This window comes from Gorilla gorilla, chromosome 11 (genome assembly GCF_029281585.2).
Source record: "Gorilla gorilla gorilla isolate KB3781 chromosome 11, NHGRI_mGorGor1-v2.1_pri, whole genome shotgun sequence".
Taxonomy (NCBI): domain Eukaryota; kingdom Metazoa; phylum Chordata; class Mammalia; order Primates; family Hominidae; genus Gorilla; species Gorilla gorilla.
The window spans coordinates 130,177,585-130,203,395 of record NC_073235.2 but is presented as its reverse complement, the minus strand read 5'-3'; the positions used below and the strand labels follow the sequence as shown (position 1 = coordinate 130,203,395).

The following is a 25,811-nucleotide window of genomic DNA, read 5'->3' as shown; positions in this document are numbered from 1 at the left end:
AAGACAGAACACGTGCTGGACCATAAAGAGATCTCAATAAAAAGGAAAGCAGTGAAAATATATCAAAAATGTTCACTGATAATACAGAATTAACTCAGCAATCAATTACAGAAAAGGACCTAGGAAAACCTCAAATATGTAAAAATTAAACCACTACATCTAAATAAATCAATGGGTCAAAGAAGGCCCACAAGGGCAATTAGAAAACATTTTGAACCCAATGATAAAATACATCAACATTTGTATAACACAGTTAAGTAGAGCTTAGAAGGAAAATGATCACTTTAAAATGTTAATAGTTGACAATATGAGTTTGAACTGTGCATGTCCGCTTGAACACAAATTTTTTCAATAAAAGTTACACCAAGTTGGCTGGGCACAGTGGCTCAAGCCCATAACCCCAGCACTTTGGGAGGCCAAGGCGGGCGGATCGTTTGGGCCCAGAAGTTAGAGACCAGCCTGGGCAACATAGTGAAGCTCTATCTCTACTCAAAATACAAAAATGAGCCAGGCGTGGTGGCGTATGCCTGTGGTCCCAGGTGCTTGGGAGGCTGAGGTGGGAGAATCACCTGAGCCCAGGAAGTCAAGGCTGCAGTAAGCCATGATCCAGCCACCGCACTCCAGCCCGGGAGTGACGGAAGTTGAGACCCTATCTCAAAAAAAAAAAAAAAATTTACACCAAGTGTCCCTGCCTCTTCTGCCTCCCCTCCACCTCTCCAGTCTATTACCTCCAAGACAGCAAGACCAGTCCCTCCCTCCTCCTCTTCCTCCTCCTCAGCCTACTGAACACAATCTACTTCCACTTGATAAATAGTAAATACATTTTCCCTTCTTTATTAATGTCTTAATAACATTATCTTTCCTCTAACTCTGTATTCAAAGAGCAAGCTGTAGAATCAATGACCTCAGGTCCCACCTTTAGTAAGCTAAAAATGAGGAAATAACCCAGAGTAAACAGAAGGAAATAATAAAAGAGCAAAGTAATTATAGATCCCATACACATTAAGAGAACAAGACTATTATGAATAACTTTATGTCAATAAATATGACAACTTAGATGAAATGAGCAAATTCCCTGAAAAGTACAATTTATCAAAACCAATATGACAAACAGATAATCTGCACTGTGGTCATTTTCACTCTCCACCACAGTGACACTCAGATCCCGGTGTGCCTTTCCAACTTCCCAAAGAGCCCAGTCATCTCAATTTGGGCAGCTGGTCAAAGGTGACTGAGTCATCAACTCCCAGATTCCACCACTTGGTGCCCAAAGCTGCCAACAGTGGAGGGAGAAATGAGGAAGGAAGGGAGAGAAAATCCAGCTTGGTCTCCATGTCTCACAATGGTAGCTCAATCAGGTAGACCATATAAAAACAGGCAACAGGCCAAATTTGGCCCACAGGCTTTAGTTGGTCAACCCCTGACCCAGAATATCTAACGCAATCTTTAAAAACAGAAAACTGAAGGATTTGTACTACCTGACTTCAAGATTTACTAGGAAGGCAGAGTAACCAAAAGACAGTGTTGTATGGCATAAGGGTTAACAAATACATAAATGACACTATATAATAGAGAGCATATAACCCGTAATTATACGGTCATTTCTTTTTTTTTTTTTTTAATTGAGAAACAACTTCTCACTTTGTTGCCCAGGCTAGAATGCAGTGGTGCAATCACAGCTCACTGCAGCCTAAAACCTCCCCAAAGCTCAGGTGATCCCCCCACCTCAGCCTCCCAACTAGCTGGGAATACAGGTGCACACCACCATGCCAGGCTAACTTTTGTATTTTTTGTAGAGACAGGGTCTCACCATGTTGCCCAGGTTGGTCTTGAACTCCTGGGCTCAAGCCATCTGCCCACCTCTGCCTCCCAAAGTGCTAGGATTACAGGCGTGAACCACCATGCCCTGCCTGGTCATTTCACTTTTGACAAAGACTCCAAAGCAACACCGAGGAAAGAAAAGTGTTTTCAACAATAGAGCTAGAAGTGTATATATTCATGTAAAAATATGAAACTCAATCCCTATCACACCATACACTAAAATTAATTTGAGATGGATCATAGATGTAAATGTAAAGCTTCTAAAATAAATAAGATTATCCTCATGATTTGAGAGGAGGCAGATTTTTTAAGACAGAGAAGAGGAACCATTCACTATAAAACAAAAAACTAATAAATTGTATTTCATCAAAATGACAAAACTTCTGCTTGCCAAAAGATATCAATAAGAAAATAAACGAGGGCCAGGCATGGTGGCTCACGCCTGTAATCCCAGCACTTTGGGAGGCCGAGGCAGGTGGATCACCTGAGGTCAGGAGTTCCAGACCTGCCTGGCCTACATGGCAAAACCTCATCTCTACTAAATTACAAAAAATTAGCTGGGACTGGTGGTGCGCGCTTGTGGTCCTAGCTACTCGGGAGGCTGGGGCACAAGAACCAACTGAACCCAGAAGGCGGAGGTTGCAGTGAGCCAAGATCGCATCACTGTACTCCAGTCTGGGCAACAGAGTGAGACTCTGTCTCAAAAAATTAAAAACAAAAAACCACAGACTGGGAGAAAATATTTACTAAGGATATATCTGACAAAGAAGAATGAACAAATTATAATTTATTCATAGAACAGAAGCTAATACTTGGTAATAAACAGGAAAAAGTATAGGCATCCACATGCATAACTCTCAAAAGAAGGTTTACTTTGGTTGGGCACTGTGGCTCAGGCCTGTAATCCTAGCACTTTGGGAGGCCAAGACAGGTGGATCACTTTAGTCAGGAGTTTGAGACCAACTTGGGCAACACAGGGAGATCTCGTCTCTACAAAAATAAACAGTATTAGCCAGGCATGGTGGCACGCACCTGTAGTCCCAGCTACTTGGGAGGTTAAGGTGGGAGAATTGCTTAAGCACAGGTGGTCAAGGCTGCAGTGAGCTGTAATCACACCACTGCACTCCAGCCTGGACAACAGAGTAAGACCCTACCTCAAAAAAAATAAAAAAGGAAGGAGGGTTATTTTAAAAATCACATTTTAACTTACTTTATATGAATATGAATAAAAAAACAAAACAGTGCCTCAGGAGTAGACTCCGTCTCTACTAAAAATAAAAAAATGGGCCACGCGTGGTGGTGTATGCCTATGGTCCCAGCTGCTCAGGAGGCTGAGGTGGGAGAATCACCTGAGCCCAGGAAGTCAAGGCTGCAGTAAGCCGTGATCCAGCCACTGCACTCCAGCCTGGGAGTGACAGAAGTTGAGACCCTGTCTCAAAAAATTCAGGGAAGGACTGAATAGGAAGAAGTGTCCAGTGACTGTCTGTAATGATGTTTATGTGTATATTTGTATAGGGCTTTGGGTTACCAAATTGGAAGCAATGATCAAAACTCATCCAAAAGTACACTTAAGATTCTTAAGTTTCACTGTATGTAAATTATACCTCAAAAAATTGAACGAATACTGAATTCTAATTAATGATAGATATACTGGGTTAGGCCCAATGGCTCATGCCTATAATCCCAACACTTTAGGAGGCCAAGGTGGACAGATCACCTGAGGTCAGGAGTTCAAGACCATCCTGGCCAACATGGCAAAACCCCATCTCTACTAAAAATACAAAAACTAGCCCAGCGAGGTGGTGGGTGCCTGTAGCCCCAGCTACTCTGGAGGCTGAAGCAGGAGAATCTCTTGAACCCAGGAGGTGGAAGTTGCAGTTAGCCAAGATCACACTACTCCAGCCTGAGCGACAAGAGCAAGACTCTGTCAAAAAAAATTAGGCTGGGCACGGTGGCTCACGCCTGTAATCCCAGCACTTTGAGAGGCTCAGGTAGGTGGATCACCTGAGATCAGGAGTTCAAGACCAGCCTGGCCAATATGATGAACCCTCGTCTCTACTAAAAACACAAAAAATTAGCTGGGCGTGGTGGCGAGTGCCTGTAATCCCAGCTACTCAGGAGGCTAAGGCAGGAGAATCACTTGAACCTGGGAGGCGGTGGTTGCAGTGAGCCAAGATCATGCCACTGCACTCCAGCCTGGGCAACAAGAGCGAAACTCTGTCTCAAAAAAAAAAAAATTTTTTTAATTTAATTTAATTTAAAAATAAAAAAGATAGATATATTGCAGTTTATAGAAGTGATGTGAACTAATGTTTTGAACTTACTTTGAAATATCAGATGGACTGATGAATGGATACAGATATCTGCTGAGGCAAATATAGCACAATGTTTATTGTACCTGTATAATTTTTCAACTTTTATGTATTTGGAAATTTCCATAATAATGTTGGAGGAGGGGAGGAAAACAGGCAGATCTGGCCATTGTGCTATGGCTCTGAGCATTCTCTGCCCAAGTCCAGAGTCTTGCTGTAGCTACCTACGAGAGCAGGTTCTGAGAGACAATGTAGCAGATAGCCAAACCAGGCTCCCTGCAGGCAGACGAGCTGGTGAACCACTGCTCAACTGCCATAAGACCTATGACACTATGCTGCCATTAGATGGCACAAAGCAGGACAAGTTCTCCTATCAAAAGATAACTGCTCACAGACACTCCATCCTTGGAAAGAACCTAGGATCACAAGCCAGTATGAGATTGTCCTTGGGGAAGTAGTGGAAGTCATGGTCCAGTAAGAGACTGACCAAAAAATATCACCCAAATCAACAAGAAGTTCTTGCAGGCATGGCCTTTGGCTACTACTACCCAAACCTTAAACATCATTACCAATTCCTCAAAAACCTATGAGGCTGGAGGGCCTGTTTGTTTTCTTCTTACCAGCTCATAACGTACCCCATAACCAGATGGCATACTCTGTTGCCAAAATGAATGTCAGCTGCCGTCCTGACAGACAAACAGGCTTCTTGTCCTGCAGTAAGAACCCAACATCAATTTTAAGGAGACTGAGTAGCAGCTGATGCCAGAGCAATGGAAAAGACACAGGAAAAGGACTACAACTCAGATGTGTACCAGGTAGCACTCGGGCTGCGTCCGTGTCCCACAAGGCACTGAAGTCACCTGAGCTGCTATGTTTCCCAGGGACTTTAAGCCGGCAGGGGCCCCAGGTTATAGATTATCCAGCTCCAGAATAACTACCTGGCCTGAGGCCCCCACTGTCTTAACACAAACCTCTGCCTGAATCTATGCCACATACTATTAATACAGGTCCATTCCAGTCCAATCTTTGTAGGTGTCACTGTGATCCATCTAGCCTCCAATCCCTTTTTTTTCTTCCTTTTTTTTTTTTTTTTTTTTTTGAGACAGAGTCTCACTCTGTCACCCAGGCTGGAGTACAGTGGTGCCATCTTGGCTCACTGCAACCTCTGCCTGCTGGGTTCAAGTGATTCTTGTGCCTTGGCCTCCAGAGTAGTTGGGATTACAGGCACATGCCACCACGCCCAGCAAATTTTTTATTTTTAGTAGAGATGGGGTTTTGCCATGTTGCCCAAGCTAGTCTCGAACTCCTGGCCTCAAGTGATCTGCCTGCCTCGGCCTCCCAAAGTGCTGGGATTACAAACATGAGGCATGGTGCCCAGCCAAGCCTCCAATCCTTTATAAGCAATACAAAGTTTTAAAGCCCCTTTTAACCACTCGATGTGTGGATATTACCTGGATCCTCATTCAAACAAACCATTAAGAAAAAAAAAGAAAAGTAAGATACTTATGAACAACAGAAAACTTAAAACACTGACCAGATGACTAGATTACTGTTAATTGTCATAGGGACAAAAATAGCACTGTTGCCATATATATTTTAAAATCCTTGAAGTTTACAGATAACATAAGAGTTGAGTTTACAGATGAAATTTTATGTCTCGCATTTGCTTAAAAATAATAAAAAGACAGCCATGTGTTGATGGAAGTTTGTTACATTATCTACTTGTCTAAAGGCATGAATAACTCCACAAAAAAACTCTTTAAAAAAGAAACAAAAGCATCTAATGATTTATATTGTTTTAATTCGAGTCAAGTAAGATTTTTTAGAAGATAACACACAATGGCAAGAAAAAAACAAGCTAAGAGATTATAGGAAGCTAGAGGTAAGGCAAACAGCTAGAAAGAAATAAACACTGTAACCTGGAATATGTAATGTAAAAAAAGTTAAGTAAACTCTCAGAGTAGTTACAAACAACATCTAGCTTCTTCTATAAATCTCTGGGTTTTCTGTCATTCAAAAAGACCCACAGATTATGATATGTTCAAAACAAAGACATGTCTACATTTTCTACATTTTTGTTAGTGTATTTCTCTGAAAGCCAACACTTAACATCAAATAATATACTCTAAATATTTTCAACTTTACTAAGTTACTACTGACTAGATTCAGCTAATATTTAGAAGAGCCATAGCGCCATACCTTCCTTTCAAAATGCTTAAAAGGCCAGACGTGCATAAATATGCAGACACTAAATAAATATCCCTTAAATAATAACAATAGTGTGCTTTAATATTTTAATTGGATGGTTTTAAACCTCAGATATCCCTCTAGGAAGCTATTCCCTCAAATAATTAATTTTGTAGTTTAAAATGTTTTTCAATGTTTTATTAGTGAATGTTTTCATTAATACCATCATACTGACTGAAATTCTGCAAAAATTTATCTCCACCCTAAATTCAATTTGAAGCATGCCATGTTCCTATGTGATACTTATTTTCTGTGTTTAGGAATCAACTGGAAAAGTATCTTTGCCCATAAAAGCACGATCTTGGGCAAGTTACCAAACCTGGGGAAAAAATTTTTTTTTTTAATTTTAAAAAATAAAATAAAACCATGATCTTACATCTATATAATACATCAATTTTCAAAATGTTTTCCTATATACTACCTTCAAATCAACCTCATGAAATAGGCAAAACAGATACTTCCCACAGATTACAAAGGAAAATGAAGGTCAGGGAAAAGTGGTTTGCCCAAGGTGACAAGGTTCATAAATTAGTGGTAATCAAACTAAACCACGGATTTTTTTGAGTCCTAGCAAATTAGCCAGGCATGGTGGTACATGCCTGTAATCCCAGCTACTTGGGAGGCTGAGGCAGGAGAATCACTTGAATCTGGGAGGTGGAGGTTGCAGTGAGCCAAGATTGCACCACTGCACTCGCAGCCTAGGCGACAGAGTAAGACTCCGTCCCCCACCAAAAAAAAAAAACAAGAAAGAAACTCATTTGGCTATATATGCTTGTGCATTTTCACTGCTTTAGGTATAATTAAGACGTATGCAAGATTATGCCACAGAGATGTCTATAATGTCTTGAGGGCAGTAAGACCAATACAGAAGAAACTAAGAGCAATAACAAAAAAAATTTTTTTTTGTAAATCTTATAGTGAATGTTATTTTTTAAACAGTTTAAAATACATATGGGGGTGTTAGTATCTGAGGTATAAAAACTCCTGAACGACTGATGGGATTAGAAGAGAAAAGTCAAGCAAAAATAAAAGCCAGCATTGGTAAAATGGCAAGAAAATTAGAATACAGATAGCACATGTGGAAAACAAAACAGATCATTGTAGTTAAAACATTTCTGCTGGCAATAACGTTATTACATTAAGAAGTCAGGTCATAAAAAGATTTACATTGCAAGCTGAAACATAAGAGTTCTATACATCTTCAATCTGCAGACCAAACTGGGTCATCACTGGCCTGTTTTTACACTGCCTTAATCTAAAGATGGTTTTTACACTAAAGAATTGTGTGTGTGGGGTGGGGGGGGAAGAGGCGGTGAATTTCAAACAAGGATATGCAACAGAGAATACAGGTGGCCCACAAAGCCTACAATATTTACTATCTGGCCACTACAAACAGTTTGCCAACCCCTGCCATGAGCAACAGAATAGTTGTAAATCCTGAATTAATGAGTATGTAACTTAACTCTGCCACTCTACATGACAATATGTTGTTACTAAAATAACTACCAATTTTCGTTATTAAACTCAGCAGAAAATCGAAGTTAAAATGCTCCAAGAGTTCAAATACATAACCCGAATATTAATGTAAATGACATGACAGTATGCTATGAAAACTGAAAAATCCCCCTACAGAAACCATCCAAACCAGGAATGAAAATAAAAATTGATAATTCTTCTTATAACTTCTACCACTTGAGATTCAGATTCAATAAATAAATACTATCTGACAAGAAATACGCTGGGAATTTTCACAAGCTGGCCTAATTCAAAAAATCCTAGCATTTTTATACATAGGTATTATAGTTACTACCAATAGAAATTAAGGCTAAAAAGCTTCTTGCCCAAGGTTCACAACCTGCATAGTCCAAATCTGAGCTTTCAGCACAAGACCACTGTACTTTTATTATGTCTCCTGCATGTAGAAGACTGCAAGGGGAGGGCAGGAATCATCTCCCTTTTTGTATCCCTAGGACCTAAGGACAGTTCCTGGCACACAGCAGGCTATTTTATTTTTTTTATTTATTTTTTTGAGACGGAGTCTCGCTCTATCGCCCAGGCTGGAGTGCAGTGGAGCAATCTCGGCTCACTGCAAGCTCCACCTCCCAGGTTCACGCCATTCTCCCACAGCAGGTAATTTATTAATAAATCTCTGCTTCAAAAATGAATCAATCATGAATGTTAACAAGGGAAAAGTGTACATTATTGCATGGGTTTTCAAAGCAATCATTTTGCTTTGTTTTTAATCCAGTATAGAGATAATCAAATACTGGCATGCAATGCCTGATTTTACTCCTACACATAGACCATGCCTGTGGAGCATTAATAGTAATGTCTTCTTTTTTTTTCTTTTCTTTTTTTTTTTTGAGACAGTCTCGCTCTGTTGCCCAGGCTGAAGTGCAGTGGCACAATCTCACTGTAACCTCCACCTCCCAGGTTCAAGCGATTCTCCCACCTCAGTCTCCCAAGTACCTGGGATTACAGGCACACACCACCATGCCTGGCTAATTTTTTTTTTTAAATATATATATATATTTAGTAGAGACAGAGTTTCGCCACGTTGGCCAGGCTGGTCTTGAACTCCTGGCCTCAACTGATCCATTCACCTCAGCCTCCCAAAGAGCTGGGATTACAAGCGTGAGCCACCGCACCTGGCCAGTAGTAATGCTTTTACTTTTAGTCTTCAAACATATTAGGAAGGTTAACTTACCACTAGAAAACATAAACTATACATATTTCAAAATCAAATTATTTCTAAATTTTCTTCTCCATTGAATTATCTACTTACAGCAGTGTTCACCAGTCCACCTTCCATTAACTTTATAATCAGAAGTTAATCCAACTTCCTTTAACTAGAAAACCATAATTTGCCCATGATATCACAAATGAGGACATACAGAAAATCACTATAGTTTTTTTTGTGTTTTTTTTTTGAGACAGTATCTCGCTTGGTCACCGAGGCTGGTGTGCAGTTGCATGATCATGACTTACTGCAGCCTTGAACTCCAGGGCTCAAGCAATGCTCCCACCTCAGCCTCCTGGGTAGCCGGGACTACAGATGTGTACCACCACGCCTGGCTAACTTTTAAATTTTTGTAGAGATGGGATCTCGCTTTGTTGCCTAGGTTGATCTCGAATTCCTGGCCTCAAGGGATCCTCCCACCTCCACCTCCCAAAGTGCTGGGATTACAGGGGAGCTACAGTGCCAAGATCACTACAGGTTTTTTTTTAAAGTAACTGTATGAACAAAAGAAATACAAGCAAACTTTTTGTGAAATATTCTGGTTCTGAAAAAAATGACAAAAATTACTTCAGCAAATAAATACAAAGTGCTCCAATGCGAAATATTTTACTAGCATCTGGCATATTATGTGCTGTAACTTAATGATATACATATCTCCTCCACCAAACACACTGTAGAAGTCTATAAACACTAAAGTAATAGTCAAGAAATTTGTAAACCACATCTGCAGAAACTAATGATATACTCTGTAAGTATGGTCTCTATGCATATCTATAAATAATAATAACATTATTTGCTTACCACAGCTACCAATACAGATATACTTTATTGATGACTAAAATAAAATTAGTATTGCCATCAGTTGTGTGATTGTATCCATGCCCTTTGCCCTGTAACTTGGTAGCCCCTCTCACTCTGATTCTGGGCTTGGAGCATGACTTTCTTTGGCAATAGGATGTTCAACTACAATGCAAGTATTAAGACAGAATTAAATTATATATGCAGAAGACCATACACAGATGTTTCCCACATATAAATGTCTGGAGGAACATTCATAGCATATGGCATGCAGGTTAATTCTGTTCAACACATTACAAGTCATTCATCATTCATGGTGCTTGCCTGCTTAAGCCAGCAACATCTTCCAATAGTGACAACACCCAAACATGCTCCACAGCACACTAAAACTCCCTGGTGGGGATCAAAGATCCAAGGCTGCTGCCGAAGCCAATATACTTTCTGATCTTTTAATTTTGGAAATACTCATCTTCAGGCATGAACTCATTCATGCACAAGATGTATGATACAGCCTTTTTAATCCAAAACTTATGTGACTGAATATGGCCCTTTCCCAACTATTAAAAGGTGATGAGAGAATATGGCAACTTATTTTGAAATGTAAACTTAGGTTCTGGTACTATTCCCTATGCAAGTGATACTTACCATTTAAAGGTTTAAAAAAGATAAACTGATAATAAAACACTTGCATGTGAAATCCATAGAGATTTGGTTATAAAGCTGTACCAACTGTCCCACACTTCGTATCTTCATCACCCTCTACACACCTCTCAAAATTTTAAGAACACAGATACTGTTAATACTGTAAAGAACCAAACATACCTGTCCATTATTTTGGTTCTAAGATGTTCTTTGGTATACTATAAGAAGGTATGTTTGTCTTCCTTAACAAGCATTTACAAGGTTAGTATATTTCCTAGCAACCTATTGCAAGTTTCCCTTTTTCTTTTTGTACTGTTTGCTCCATCTTCAGTGACTTCCACTACCAGCTTAGGTTCTAGTTACCCTCAAAAACCAACAAATGTGTTATCTATTCTGTCGGGTCTTCCCAATCCTCTCCTTTCCACCAAAATACTGATTCCCTTTTCCATACTACTGCTGATACTTCTTATTCTTATCATTATTTATCTAATACCATGTTGCAATTATCTGTTATGTATCTGTCACATCAACTGTGAGCCCTTTGTCCACTAAGCCGGTGTAATACATCTATAACCACATCCCTAATACCCAGCACAGTGACAGTGATTGTCATGGTAAGTGCTTTGAGTGGTCTATCAACTTGCAAACCTCTTTGTAGGACTTAAGATTCATAAATACATTTCAGTCACTTATAACATTTACATTTTGCTTCTACTTTTTGATACAGTGAGTTCCTCAAAATTAACTAATTCTTTTTATATACTCTACATTTACCTTAATGCTACAGCCTTAAAAAATATTCCTTCAGAAATCCTGCCATACATGACAATAAGGATGAATCTTGAGGACATTACACTAAACATGCCAATCACAGAAGTACAAATATTGTGTAATTCCATTTATATGAGGTATCTAAAATAGTCAAACCCATAGAAGCAGAGAGTAGAATCGGGGCAACAGGGGCAGAAGATAAAATGAGGAGCTGTAATTCAACTGGTATAAAGTTTCAGTTATACAAGATGATTAATTTCTAGAGATCTGCTATACAGCACTATGTCTATGTCTATAATTAACCACAGAATACTGCACATCTAAAAATTTGTTAAGAGGGTAGATCAACGTTCCCACCACAATTAAAAAAAATATACTCCTTCAATCTTGGTATTGTTTTGGACCAGTCTCCACCTAACCTTATCTCACATGTTGTTATATTTTCACTTCTTCAATTGACTGCTGTTATCACAGTTTTGCTACTCTGGTTTTACCTACTGTCATATTTTTAATCTAAAGATAGAATAATATTCTTTACTTCTGATTCCATTCTAATTTCCAAAATTTTGCACACTAAGCCAACATTCTAAGAAAGTAACTTCAAGTGTGCAACGTTAAGTTAATCCTACTTGTAAACTTTACACAAGTAGTTCAAATTGTATTTTAATCAATATATATATTATTCTATGCTTACTCTTCATTAAAAGCCTCCTACCCTTTCATCCAGCTTTACATGTTCTTATAATGTACTCACATTAGTCTGGAATCTGAATACTCAAAATAATTTGTCATCGGCAAAATTTGGAGACTTCAAAATGTGCTCTCTTCTTTAAATAATTTAATATGAAATATTTAAAAATATTTCATAGCTGTGAATTTATATTTCCTCACTATTTTAGAACCAAAAGCACGTGGACATCACAAGTAGGCAAACAATTTTAAGATATTACTTTCAGAGTATTAGGAAGAAAGGCAGAGTGTAAAATGCTTGCATATATTTTCTAAGGGTCCAAGGAGAAGATTAAAACTAATAAAATTTTGATATTTAACTTACTTTATGTTTATTAAGGATATCAAAGATGCAACCAGAAGAGTACCACTAAAGTACTACTCATCCTTTCTAGAAAATGAGACTTTTCTGTCAAATAATAATAGCTATTATTAATCAGCTTGGGTTAACTGGCTCATCTTTACTGCAGGATTATAAAAAAATGCCCACTCTCTTTGTTAATTTTATTAATTTTAAAAATATTAGAAAAATTTTAAAAACTTTTACTAATAGCAAAACATAGAGCTAAAAGCAAACAAGCAAACAGAATAGAATTACTGGAAGCCCATTAAAGGCAAGAAGAAAAAAAGCTTCCATCCAAATCTTTATACCATCTGGCTCCCCATGACACTTAGCTGCCACTGAGAACTACTAACCTCCTCCCTGCTGAGCACCTGATAAACATTACACATCACATACACATCCAAAGTTAAAAATTTACGAAAAATAGAGGACTTCAAGTGAAAGCTGATCACACAACACTCTAACAAGTTTAACACAACATCACAAAATGAATTCTCTTCCTCTTTTTTGACTTTTAAAGCGAAGACTAACAATAACTGTAATAATGGGTGTCCTCCGAAACGCCTTTTATATTCAAGACTGATGACTTTTAAATACACACATTTCACCTCAGATTTACGGTAAAGTGTTTATGTAGTAAACATTAATTCCAAATACATTATTAAATGAGTACATTTTAAAATATCTAAATATAAAATACAAAAATAACTTATTTAGACCGTGAAATTCAACATTTTAAATAACTTATTAAATCTCATTAAAATGACTGCCAACAAAAAAGTAAAAAATTGCAAAAAAAAAAAAAAAAAACCCACTTACTTCATTTCCATGTTTTTGTAAGAATTCAATTTCCTGTTGTGTGAATGTTGTCATGGAGATAGATTTCACCCTGTGTGGTGGATTTAATCCTCGCCTAAAAGATAAAATATTTTACAAAATTTACTAGTACATACCACATTTTTTAAATGACACATCTAGTAATTCAAAATATTTTTAACCAACATACAAACTTGAAACAGTGTTTTCATTCCATAAACTCAAAGTATTTTTAAATTATTTTAAACTATTAAACTTAACAATAGATATTAAGGTTTGGTTAGACTCATTAAATAATAGACTTAATAAATTCAATTAACCACCTAGTTAAAAACACAAAGTAACTGTGACACATGAGTTTCTAGGAAATGCAAATAGTGCTTTAGTGTGTTTCTGATGAAAAGACTATACATATGAAGAACTCGATGAAAGAATTATTAAAATGCTTTAAATATTTCATATTTCCTAAGAAACAATGATATAATAAGACCAGAGCTATACAAATATCCTTATCAAACAGCTGTTAGCTTTAAATAAGTTGAAGACTAATTTAGAAAACTATATTACAAGTAATATCATGAATTGAGGTAATAAACCAATTAGTAAAGTCCTATCTTGCCATCAATTCAAGTAAGAATTTATAATAAAGAACATTTTCAGTCACCTCAGAAGACAGTGAGTGTACAAGAGGAAACTGCAGGGACATACGGAAGAGATTCAAAAAATTGCTGCATGCATGATTAAACAATTTTTAAGGTCCTTTACAACCCTGAAGCCTTTTCTGTATGGATGGCCTTAAAAGGACTTTACCTTGATGTTTGAACACGCACATGAAAAACTGAGTGGAAATGCACTCAAACAGATTTAATAACTATTTACATGTTGTCCAACTATCTTGTGGGCAGGTCCACCCACAAGAATAATGGCCCAATAATCTATGCAAAATACCAAATAACCTACGCAAAGTTCCACAGAACTACTTTGGGGTCATGTTCTCTGACAAAGGTCTCATTTGAACTCTAGGTTCTACAGCAATTACTGCAGTAATTTTTTTTTTTTTTTTTTTTTGAGACGGAGTCTCGCTCTGTCGCCCAGGCTGGAGTGCAGTGGCGCAGTCTCGGCTCACTGCAAGCTCCACCTCCCGGGTTCACGCCATTCTCCTGCCTCAGTCTCCTGAGTAGCTGGGACTACAGGTACCCGCCACCACGTCCGGCTAATTTTTTGTATTTTTAGTAGAGACGGGGTTTCACCGTGTTAGCCAGGATGGTCTCAATCTCCTGACCTCGTGATCCACCTGCCTCGGCCTCCCAAAGTGCTGGGATTACAGGCGTCAGCCACCACGCCCTGCCAACTGCAGTAATATTTTTAAAGAATTTGTCAGCCAATTTGTAATCATTCACACTAATTAAATAGGATATTTAACAATGATATAAAATAATAAATGTACCAAAAGTTTTAAAAAAATATTTTGAGAACATTTTGAATAATTAAATATGGTGCGTAACATTCTAGAAATTCACGGTATTTTTGGGCCGGGTGCTGTGGTTCACATCTGTAACCCCAGCACTTTGGGGGGCCGAGACGACGAGCTCACTTGAGGTCAGGAGTTCAAGACCAGCCTGGGCAACATGGCAAAACCCTGTCTTTACTAAAAATACAAAAATAAGCTGGGCGTGGTGGCATGCACCTGTAATCTCAGCTACTCGGGAGGCTGAGGCATGAAAATTGCTTGAACCCAGGAGGCTGAGGTTGCAGTGAGCCAAGATCGTGCCACTGCACTCCAGCCTGGACAAAAGAGCAAGATTCTGTCTCAAAAAAAAAAAAAAGTATTTTTGTCAAAACACAAAGGAGAAGCTCCTCAATTCACTCCTTCTTTTTCTCCCTCCCCCTTGTCACAGATAAATGTCATCTTTCAGATCATGATCTGAATTAAGACAAGTTACACTTCATTTGTTTCAAATTTCAAAGTAGGGAAAAGTTAACTTGGGTTTGGCTGTTGTTTTGTTTTGCTTTGTTTAAATTGTATACTAATTTTTTCCTTCTGTTGTCATAAAATAGGGAAATAAAGGCTGAACAAGAAGAACTAAGTAACCGAAATTTTACTCTGGTAAAACTCTCAAACTTGGCCAGGTGTGGTGGCTCACACCTGTAATCTCAGTACTTTGGGAGGCCAAGGTGGGCATATCACTTGAGGTCAGAAGTTTGAGACCAGCCTGGCCAACATGGTGAAACCTCATCTCTACTAAAAATATGAAAATTAGGCAGGCGTGGTGGCGCTTGCCAGCTACTTAGGAGGCTGAGGCAGGAGAATCACTTGACCCCAGGAGGCGGAGGTTGCAGTGAGCTGAGATTGCGCCACTGCATTCCATCCTGGGCAGCAGACTGAGACTCCGTCTCAAAAAAAAAAAAAACTCTCAAACTTAACTCTGAAGAAACAACCTCAGTAGTAACTTGCAAGTACCTTTACAGCTTGCAATCATAAAATAAGGCTCTAAAGACTAGTTTCAAATTTCCAAAAGTGGCCGGGCACAGTGGCTCATGCCTGTAATCCCAGTACTTTGGGAGGCCAAGGTGGAAAGATCACTTGAGGTCAGGAGTTCGAGATCAGCCTGGCCAACATGTTGAAACCCTGTCTCTACTGAAAACTACAAAAATCATCTGGGCATGGTGTCGCACGCCTGTAGTCCCAGCTACTCGGGAGGCTGAGGCAGCAGAATCGCCTGAACCTGGGAGGCAGAGGGTACAGTGAGCCAAGATTGCACCACTGCAGTCCAGCATGGGCAACAGAGCTAGACTCTCAAATAAATAAATAAATAAATAAATAAATAAATAAATAAATAAATAAATTTCCAAAAGTGAAAATTTAGAAAAGTCATTATTACTCACTTAGGGCACAACACTTTGTTTCCAACTCATCAGTATTATGAGAACACTAATCCACCCCTTTCAGGGAGGGTTTAATCATTTATGATAAAATACATTCTACCTTGCCCCAAAACAATTAGCAAAGGAATTAACATCTTATTGTTCTCTCAAATGCCTCTACTCCTTCCTTCTCACTTTGCAACTTTGTCTCTCCTTATTCTGTAATATCTCCTCCTTGTTCCAGACAAGCCTTAATCTTTCCACCTACTGGTAATATCTCCTTTTAAAAATGGAAAAGGCAAAGGAGTAACTTTCTGATGAGGACATATCAAACACTATTAAAAGGATGTATGTTTTGGAAATTTTGGAGCAAACAACTATACCCGTATACTTCTCAAACTGTTCAATGAGGAAACAACAATTCATAAAGCTGACCCTAACTCTTTTTAAGTTACATCACACATATGTAATCTCACAAATGCAGTACAGTGTATAAATATATCCCAGGCCCTATCATATCACAGGGTATATTAATGCACAAAGAAGGTATTCATATTACCTAAATAAGTGAACATTTTGAACTTATGAAACAAGTACAACCAGAATGTACTCATAACCAAATGTGGAAAAGACATTTTTTCCAAGTGAAATCTGTTACAGGATTTGTTACTCGTTACAGGATTTATTCAAATGAGCTCTCTCAGTACACTCAAAATAAGATTCAATTTACAAAATGGCAGACAATTTTACAAGGCTACACTTATTACATAAATTGAGGAAGCATGAGGAAATTTTACGTGTTCATGTTGCTTTCTCTAATTGCTCTTTTATATTCCATTTATTCAGGGATATTAACTATATCTCAATGCAAGGCTGTACATGGATTTTTCATTTTTTAGCCTTCAAAAGCTTTGTACATGGATTTTACATGCTTATAAGAGTCTGAGAAAAAGCTGAAGACTGATTCCATCAATGTCTTAAGTAGCATTCAGAGTGATGAGTTGCAATGAAAATGAGTAGTCTCGCCCCTATACCACCCACACCCCACCCTACCCACCCGTGTGCCAAAACATGAGTAGTCTCAAACACTGATTGTGGGATAAACTCACCAATTTTTATTAAAAACCTCATTACTCCCATTTGACCCAGCTATGCCACTTTTGGGAATCAATTCTAAAAAAAGAATTGGAAATACAGCTGACCACCTATGTACAAGATGTTCACCAAACATTATTCATAATAGGAAAACATCAGAAACACTTCACACCAAAGAGGAAATGGTTAAACAAATAACAATTTTAAAAAGTATGACATTATGCACTTACAATTGTGCTTTAACTTTTTAAGATAAAAATTATATAGTATTCTCAGAGCTAATTTTTTTAATCAGCAAAAAAAATAGACAAACCAAATACTCCAAAATGTTAACAGTTCTTGTATGTAAGTGATGAGATCGAATGAATTTTTTTCTATTCATAATTTTCTATTCTCTCCAAGTTTTCTATAATAAAGATAACTTACTCTGCAGTAGAAAAAAAGGGTAAGAAATAATGGAAAGTCCAAGTGACTAGCAGTAGTATTCCAAAAATTTAGATTTTTAGTCTTGGCTTTATGAATGTGAACGTCTATGCTGAAGAATTAGAAAAAGAAATTAACAGAAGGAGGGCGGTTTTCCATTCTAAGGCTTTCTTTCCATTTTTCTAAAACCTGGAAAACCTTCCCTCGCAAATCCTGTGATACCCACCAGCATCAACACCTTATCTTGATTTCTCTAAATCAAGACTTCTTAACTTTGACACTATTGACATTTTGGGTTGGATAATTCTTTATTGTGGAGGGGTGTCCTATGCATTGTACGATGTTGAGCAGCATCTGCATTCCTGGCTCTACTCACTAAATGTCAGTAGCACCCTTCATCAAACAGTGACAATCAAAAATGTTTCCAGACATTGCCAAATATCCCCCACAGGGTAAAACCCCTGCAGTTGAGAACCACTGCTCTAAATATAATAAATATGTAAATTACCAAGCAAAAGAAATTAATGGAAGTTCTTTGGCTCTCTACTAAGATATAAACTCTACCAAGGTTCAATCTTGCATAACTTTCTTTTCAGAACAACAGAAAACAGAATAAATATTTCTCTCTCTGAAACAATAAACAACAAAGTAAACATACATGTTTAAAATCCATATAGAATATATATTAAAATTTAAGTTAGAAAACAGACTAAGGAAAGTGTCCACAACAAATAACCAAAAATAAACTATATAATATAAAGCACTCTTATATGAACTGGTTGGCAAAATGTAAGTTAATAAGGCAGTAGGAAATTAATATGTATACAGTATCTAGACTGGCACTTTACATATTTAATCTCATTAATTTCTACTTCCAACAGTATGGCAAACTGAAAAGGCTCCTCTACTACAATATGATAGTCCATAAATTACCCCCCGAAAACCCTACGACTATTAACATACTATTGAACTTTTTAGAAAGGGAAATCTCTAAGGATCCCCCACCCCACAGAAAAGACAAAAAATTAAAAATTAAGCTGAAACCAGAAATGTGTCCCATGTTATACACAAGAAGCAATGTTGTTCAGAAAGCAAGTGCCAACAATAGCCAAGGCGAGATGAGAGAGCTCAACCTCAGATATCTCTCTTAAGTTAAACCTAAGACCCTGGATGGGAAATAAAATACCTTCAGGTTACATAGGATCCTAGGATCCCATGAACATGCAAATTCTCTCTAAAGGAATGCATTTTCAATTTAAGCTATCAAGATTTCCAAATATTAAGTTCAATAAAATATAAGGCTGCAGTAAAAATTATCACACAAAAATGAAACAAACCAATGAGCTTGAGTCAGTAAATGCAAAAGATTAACACCACCTCCCTCCAAGACTAGCTATCTGAATTACCAGCTACAAAATATAGTATATAGGAAACATTAAAGATGGAGTAAAAATGAACAGGAAATATGTAATTATCAGAATGAGGCAAATTTAAAAATCAGAATTTTCAGAAATGAAAAATTATAAATGTGGAAATTAAAAATTCACCAAATCAGTTAGAGAGCAGATTAGACATAACTAAAGAGAGAATTAATGAACTGGAAGGTAACACTGAAGTGATAATGACTGAGATTTTTTCAGATCCAATAAAAGTCATGCATCTACAGACGTAAAAAGCACAGCTCATCAAAATCCGGATAAATAAAATCCAATTTAAAAACAATTTGGGCTGGGTGCGGTGGCTCACACCTGTAATCCCAGTACTTTGGGAGGCTGAGGCGGGTGGATCACCTGAGGTCAGGAGTTCCTGGCCAACCTGGTGAAACCCCATCTCTACTGGAAAAAAAAAAAAAAATTAGCTGGGCATGGTGGCGGGTGCCTGTAATCCTAGCTACTCAGGAGGCTTAGGCAGGAGAATCACTTGAACCTGGGAGTTGGAGGTTGCAGTGAGCTAAGATCACGCCATTGCACTCTAGCCTGAGCAAGACTCCGTCTCAAAAAAAAAAAAAAAAAAACGATTTGGTGAAACTTCAAAGACAGAGAAGATCTTAAAAGCAACTGGAAAGAAAATATAGGGAACAAAATTTGGCTCGTAGTAGACTTCTCAATGGAAGGGAGAAGACCATGGAATATTATCTTCAAGTGGTAAGAAAAAATAACTTGTGAATCCAGCAAAGCTATGTTTGAAGTATAAGATCAAAATAACAGTATCTTCAGATTAAAAACAAAACAAAAAAACCCACTAGGCTAGGTACAGTGGCTTATGTGTGTAATCCCAGCACTTTAGGAGGCCAAGGTGGGCAGATCACCTGAGCTCAGGAGTTCGAGACCAGCCTGACTAACATGGTGAAACCCCATCTCTACTAACAACAAAAATACAAAAATTAGCCGGGCATGTTGGCGCACACTTGTAATCCCAGCTACTGGGGAGGCTGAGGCAGGAAGATCACTTGAACCCAGGAGGCAGAGGTTACAGTGAGCCAAGATCGTACCACTGCACTCCAGCCTGGGTAACAGAGTGAGACTCCATCTCAGAAAAAAAAAAGAAACTAAGTGATCTTCATTAAAGAAGCTTATACTGTATATACTTTAAGAAGAAAAATGACCCAAGAAAGTCTTGAGATGCTAAGGGGTAAGCAAACTGTAAACTGGCAAATCTAAACAAATATCATCTTATTACAGTAACATCCAATTAACAGAAGGGAAAAAGGTACAAATAATATGTTTACCAACAATAACACTTAAATGAGCCAGGCGCGGTGGCTCACGCCTGTAATCTTAATCCCAGCAGGCAGGTGGATCACTTGTGATCAGGAGTTCAAGAGTAGCCTGGCCAACATGGTTAAAACCCCATCTCTACTAAAAATACAAAAATTAGCCAGGTGTGGTGGCAGTCCTCAATCCCAGCTACTCAGGAGTCTGAGGCAGCAGAATCACTTGAACCTGGGAGGCAGAGGTTGCAGTGAGCCGAGATCATGCCACTGCACTCCAGCCTGGGCCACAGAGTAAAACTCCGTCTCAAAAAAAAAAAAAAAAAAACACCACTTAAATGAAACTACTTTGTATTTTTAAAGACCTTGTATTAACAGAAGATTAAAATACTGATTAACTCTGGAATGTTAATATCAATAGTACAATTCCAATTGTGACCATAAAAGAAAATGGAGGGTGGGGGTAGGGGGGAGGGATAGCATTAGGAGATATACCTAATGTTAATGGGTGCAGCACACCAACATGGCACGTGTATACATATTTGTAACAAACCTGCACGTTGTGCACATGTACCCCAAAACTTAAAGCATAATAAAAAAAAAGAAAATGGAATTCCACAAGTAAAAGGGAAAAATCAAAACAAAACCAAAAAAACTTTGCCAATTTTTTAATTAAACATGCATGTGCCATACAACCTAGCCCTAGATATTTACCCAAGTGAAATGAAAACTTACGTTCACCCAAAAACTTGAGCATAAACATCTACAGCATTTCCACTCATATATATCAAAAACTAGAAACTCCTCAAACGGAAAATGGAAAAACAAACAAGCAATGGAATACTACTTAGCAACAAGGAGGAACAAACTATTAAGATAAACAACAACTAACTTGGATTAATCTTAAAGATAATATGTTGAGTGAAAAAAGGCAATCTAGAAAAGTTATGAGTCCATTTACACAACATTCTTGGAAAGACAAAACCTGCAGTGTTGGAGAACAGATCAGTAATTGCCAGGAGTACAGTAAAAACAAGGGCTAAAAGTTTTTTGGGGTGATGGAAAACTTGCATGTTCTAATTTGAGTGGTGGCTATATGAATCTATACATATGTTAGGATTCACAGAACTGCATACCAAAAAATTATAATGTTAAGAAATAAAAAAACTGTAGTCCTGATTTCGTGTTAGTATCTATAGTAACCACAATTTTTAGACTAATTAAATTTATCATTAGCAGACTATCTTCACTTACCAAATTTGATCATTTAAGTGAATAAAATCCTGCAGTGAATCAAAACAAGTATTTTTAAGATGTGAACCTGAGGTCACTTCCCTTTTTTGCTAAAGCTCTTCTAGCTGCAGGGTGAATTCAGGGTTTATAAAACACTTTTCTGTCATATTAGTCATAACTATTGGATGAAAGTGTTGGGTAAGTAAACCACATTACTTTCATGGGGCCAATACTGAAGTACCACCCATTCCAGATCCTCAAATACACATTTTAAGTCTTCAGTTTTGTGCAAAAAAAAAAAAAAAAGACTCAATAACTGCAGTTTTGACATCTTGAAAACATGTTTGCAAGTTAACTGGTTTCAAGAAGTTCAAAGTAGCCTACTGGTGCAGCCCAATACATTTTTGTAGTATAATTAAGACATCTGCAGATCCCCAGGAGATTTAGTTTTAATGACCACCACCCAGGTATGACTGTAACCAGATGGTGTGGCTCATTCCATATGTCCATCAGTGTGCTGCTCTTAACTAGGCCTCAAACAATCTTGCAAATAGCCATTTGTTCAATTCAAATAACAATCTGTGCTGGATGAGTAAGTAGGAAAGCTTATTTAGTTAGTTTTATTAATTGTTTTTCTCCTGCTGTGGGAGAAGCTGGTTAAAATATTTTTAATAACCTGTGGAAGTTTATGTAGTTGCCAATAATACTGGCAGAAAGTAATAAAGTTGACATTTAGATCTAGCCCATCCTAGTTATTTACTAAAAATATTACATATGTTTCATAGCATAAAATTATACATTTAAAATCTAGAACAGATGGAAGGAAGGTGCCTTTAGTAGGTTATCAAATCTACAAACTATTGATGCCAAGACACCGTATATGTTGGCTAGTCCAAAATATTCGTCTATCCAGAGTCCAACATTAAAAAATTGAACATATTTAGCTTTCCATATATAATAATAAGCATGATATAAATCCCTATTGTTATTCTGAGTTTCTGGGAAAGCCACAAATACTACACCATAAGGTCCTTGTAACACTTAGAGCAAGCATCTAAAAAATAATATTCAAGTTATGACTTAAACCTAATTAAGGCATTCTAGTTAAAAGTAGTGGACAAGGCTGGGTGCGGTGGCTCACTCCTGTAATCTCAGCACTTTGGGAGGCCGAAGCGGGCAGATCACGAGGTCAGGAGATCGAGACCATCCTGGCTAACACGGTGAAACCCCGTCTTTACTAAAAATACAAAAAATTAGCGGGGCGAGGTGGCGGGCGCCTGTAGTCCCAGCTACGCGGGAGGCTGAGGCAGGAAAATGGCGTGAACCCGGGAGGCAGAGCTTGCAGTGAGCAGAGATCGCGCCACTGCACTCCAGCCTGGGCGACAGCGAGACTCTGTCTCAAAAAAAAAAAAAAAAAAAAGTAGTGGACAAAATCTAAATCTCTTCACATGCCCAAACCCACAATGAAATGACAGTAAAGGAATAAGAAGGTATTAACCCACAAGAGACAGAGGGTTACCATGATGTGTTTATCTCATACTGCATGCCTGTATCAAAACTCCTATCTTGTGTACCTCATAAATACATACACCTACTATGTGCCCACAAAAATTAAAATAAACAGAGCGTCAGAGAACAAGAGGAGAGTCCAAAAGCACATGACAGTTCGTGAATAACAAAATTTGGAAGATTTAAAAACAAAATACCAGCAGTAAGTGACTTTATGGTGAAAGCCAAAACAGAAGCTTCTGCAAAGGTGGGAGAAGCCAACTGGAAACTGATTCCCATCACAGGACGTATCAAGATTTACTGAAGGAACTGGATACAGGTGAGGGCTTAAAGTGGGGTCAGAAATCATAAGACTCTCCAGTTCCTTAACAGCCAAAAGCATACTCCCACCAGCCCTAGGTGGGAAGTCTGAAGGAAAGTTTTAAAGAGGTTATACCACAGAGACTCCAAACTCAAGACACTGCTGAAGACTCCTGTTAGGCACCATGTGGAAAGCTGGAGGATTATCTAAGATCGTACACACAGAATGACAGTCACCTCCCTCAACTTGGTTCCCAGAACAGTGGCATCATAGGCTTTTATATTCCCCAAAAAAGAAGATTGGAGAAAATATGTCTGAACTATAAAAAGCGTGAGTTTCCAAACAAATTCAAAAAAAAAAAAAAAAAAAAGCCTAAAACACTGAACAAAAGACCTACACCAAAATACTTCAATATGAGGTTCTGAACAGCAGGAAGAAAAGAAGATCTTACATACTCCAAAAGAGGGAAGAAAAGAAGTGGGTCAGAAAGACTCAGTAATAAGAATAGCATCAGACTTCTCAACAGCAACACTGAAGGTTTGAAGACAACTAAGCAATATATTGAAAGTTCCAAGGGTAAAGTATTTTCACCTTTGTGAATGTAGGCAAACTAATTTTTAAAAAGAAGGCAGAATAAAACATTTTCAGCTTTGTGGCTTTCAAAAATGACCTCTCATTCACCTTTCATCAGGAGGCTAATGGAAATGTTGGGGGTCCTGGAAAGAGAGCATCTAACATAGGTTACAAGTGAAGGGAATTTCCATAATGAAGATAGAAGTTCTGGTATGAGAGCCGCACAGCAGGCCTAGACAGCAGCATTTCCAGAGCAGAAGATTATAAAAGTACCCAGAAACAGTTAAAAAAAAAAAAAAAAAGTAGCTGATGCATCTGATCATATTGAAGGAAGTTCATTGCAGCTCATGCCTGTAATCCCAGCTACCAGGGAGGCTGAGGCAGGAGAATCACTTGAACCTGACAGATGAAAGTTGTAGTGAGCTGAGTTGGCGCCACTGCATTCCAGCCTGGGAGATGGAGTGAGACTCCGTCTCAAAAATAAAATAAAATATAAAAAGAAATATGGAAATACAAGAATTTTTGGAATCTGACAATTACAAGGAAAATTCCTCTTTCCTTTTCTGAACATACACTGTTTCTCCATAACTTACAAACACTGGTGTTGCATCCCCCCCTAGAGTCGTAAAAATAAATCTATTACCTCTCCCAATGCCTTAAACTACCCAATGACAGTGATCATGTGTACAGCTCCCCCACTGTCTAATCTTTTCTTCTTTAAGCTAGTAGCATTTTTGGTTCCTGCAAATGTTCCTCTAATACATAGTTTCAAACTTCCTTACCATCTTGATCAGATTCCTTGGAGCATGCTCCAGTTTGTTAACATTCCTCTTAAAATAAGCAACCAGAATAAAAGCAAGGTATAATTATGACCTCTACAAAACATGTATGGTGTCACTCAAAAAGATTGCTATCTTAGTCAGAAGTCTTTGAGCAAAGTATGTTCTAACACAAACAAAAATTAATTCTCTGTATTTCAAACAACTCAAATAAGTTTCCTGTCCCCACTGTACAACTCATGAATTTCATTCTAATGTTCAATCAGGTGTCTTTAGCAATAGTTCTCAAGTGTAAGGTTGTAAAAGATGTCACAAGGAGCATGCTATTAATGTAAGTACTCAAAGTTATAAATGATTTTAAAACGTTTTTACATACATTAAAGGTATCCAAGTTGTATTTCCCTAGACAATTATCACTTTGATTTGAATTAGAAAACACATTCAAGTGGGGGAAAAAATGAGGGGGAGTAGTAACACCTAGTCCTGAATATTTCCATAAGAGTTTCTCACAAATGTGAACATCATGCACGCTGCACAGAAAAGAAGGAAAATATCAAATAAGGAGATTTGCCTGTTTTCCAAAGAATGCTATTGGAACAGATACAGAGGTTTCTAAAGAGACAATGATTTTTCAAATTGAGATCCAGAGGTCGGCAAGTTCTTTTAAAACAATGTCTTAATTCTTTTCATTTATAATGCACTAATATTATAAAATTTAATGTAAATTTAATCTAAACTGTATTTTATCCACTTTGAAACTAAAAGCCAGTGTTTAAAAATCACATGCCAAAAATGATGGATGAATGAATAGGGAACAGAAAAAGGCTTAACATGGCAATAATGCCTTTATACTCAGTTATGGTCAAATGATGTCACCACACCCTGAATGCTGGAGTTTTCCCAGTATAAAAGGTACCCACAGCACTATACAGAAGAGTCCTTCTTATCCAATTTGCTGGTTAAATCTATGTTTCTCCTTCCCTCTGAGAAACCTAAAGTTAATGCCTACTGCACAATGAACATTCATGGCTAGAAGGCCACTTTCTCCTGCTCCTCTCTCAGGAGAGAGTGAGTTTTATGCTTATCAAAATTTGTCTGGTATAG

At 37.8% G+C, this 25,811-nt stretch overlaps 1 protein-coding gene across 9 annotated transcripts in view; it reads right to left on the bottom strand.

Moving 5' to 3' along the window:
• The window catches only part of AGFG1 (ArfGAP with FG repeats 1), an 89,120-nt gene that overhangs the window by 56,421 nt on the left and 6,888 nt on the right, over nt 1-25,811 (bottom strand). For all 9 annotated transcript variants that reach the window (XM_031008613.3, XM_055380595.2, XM_031008614.3 and 6 more), the window contains exon 2: nt 13,223-13,316. In XM_031008613.3, the coding sequence (XP_030864473.1) occupies nt 13,223-13,316 (94 nt within the window). The remainder of the gene's footprint in view (nt 1-13,222; nt 13,317-25,811) is intronic.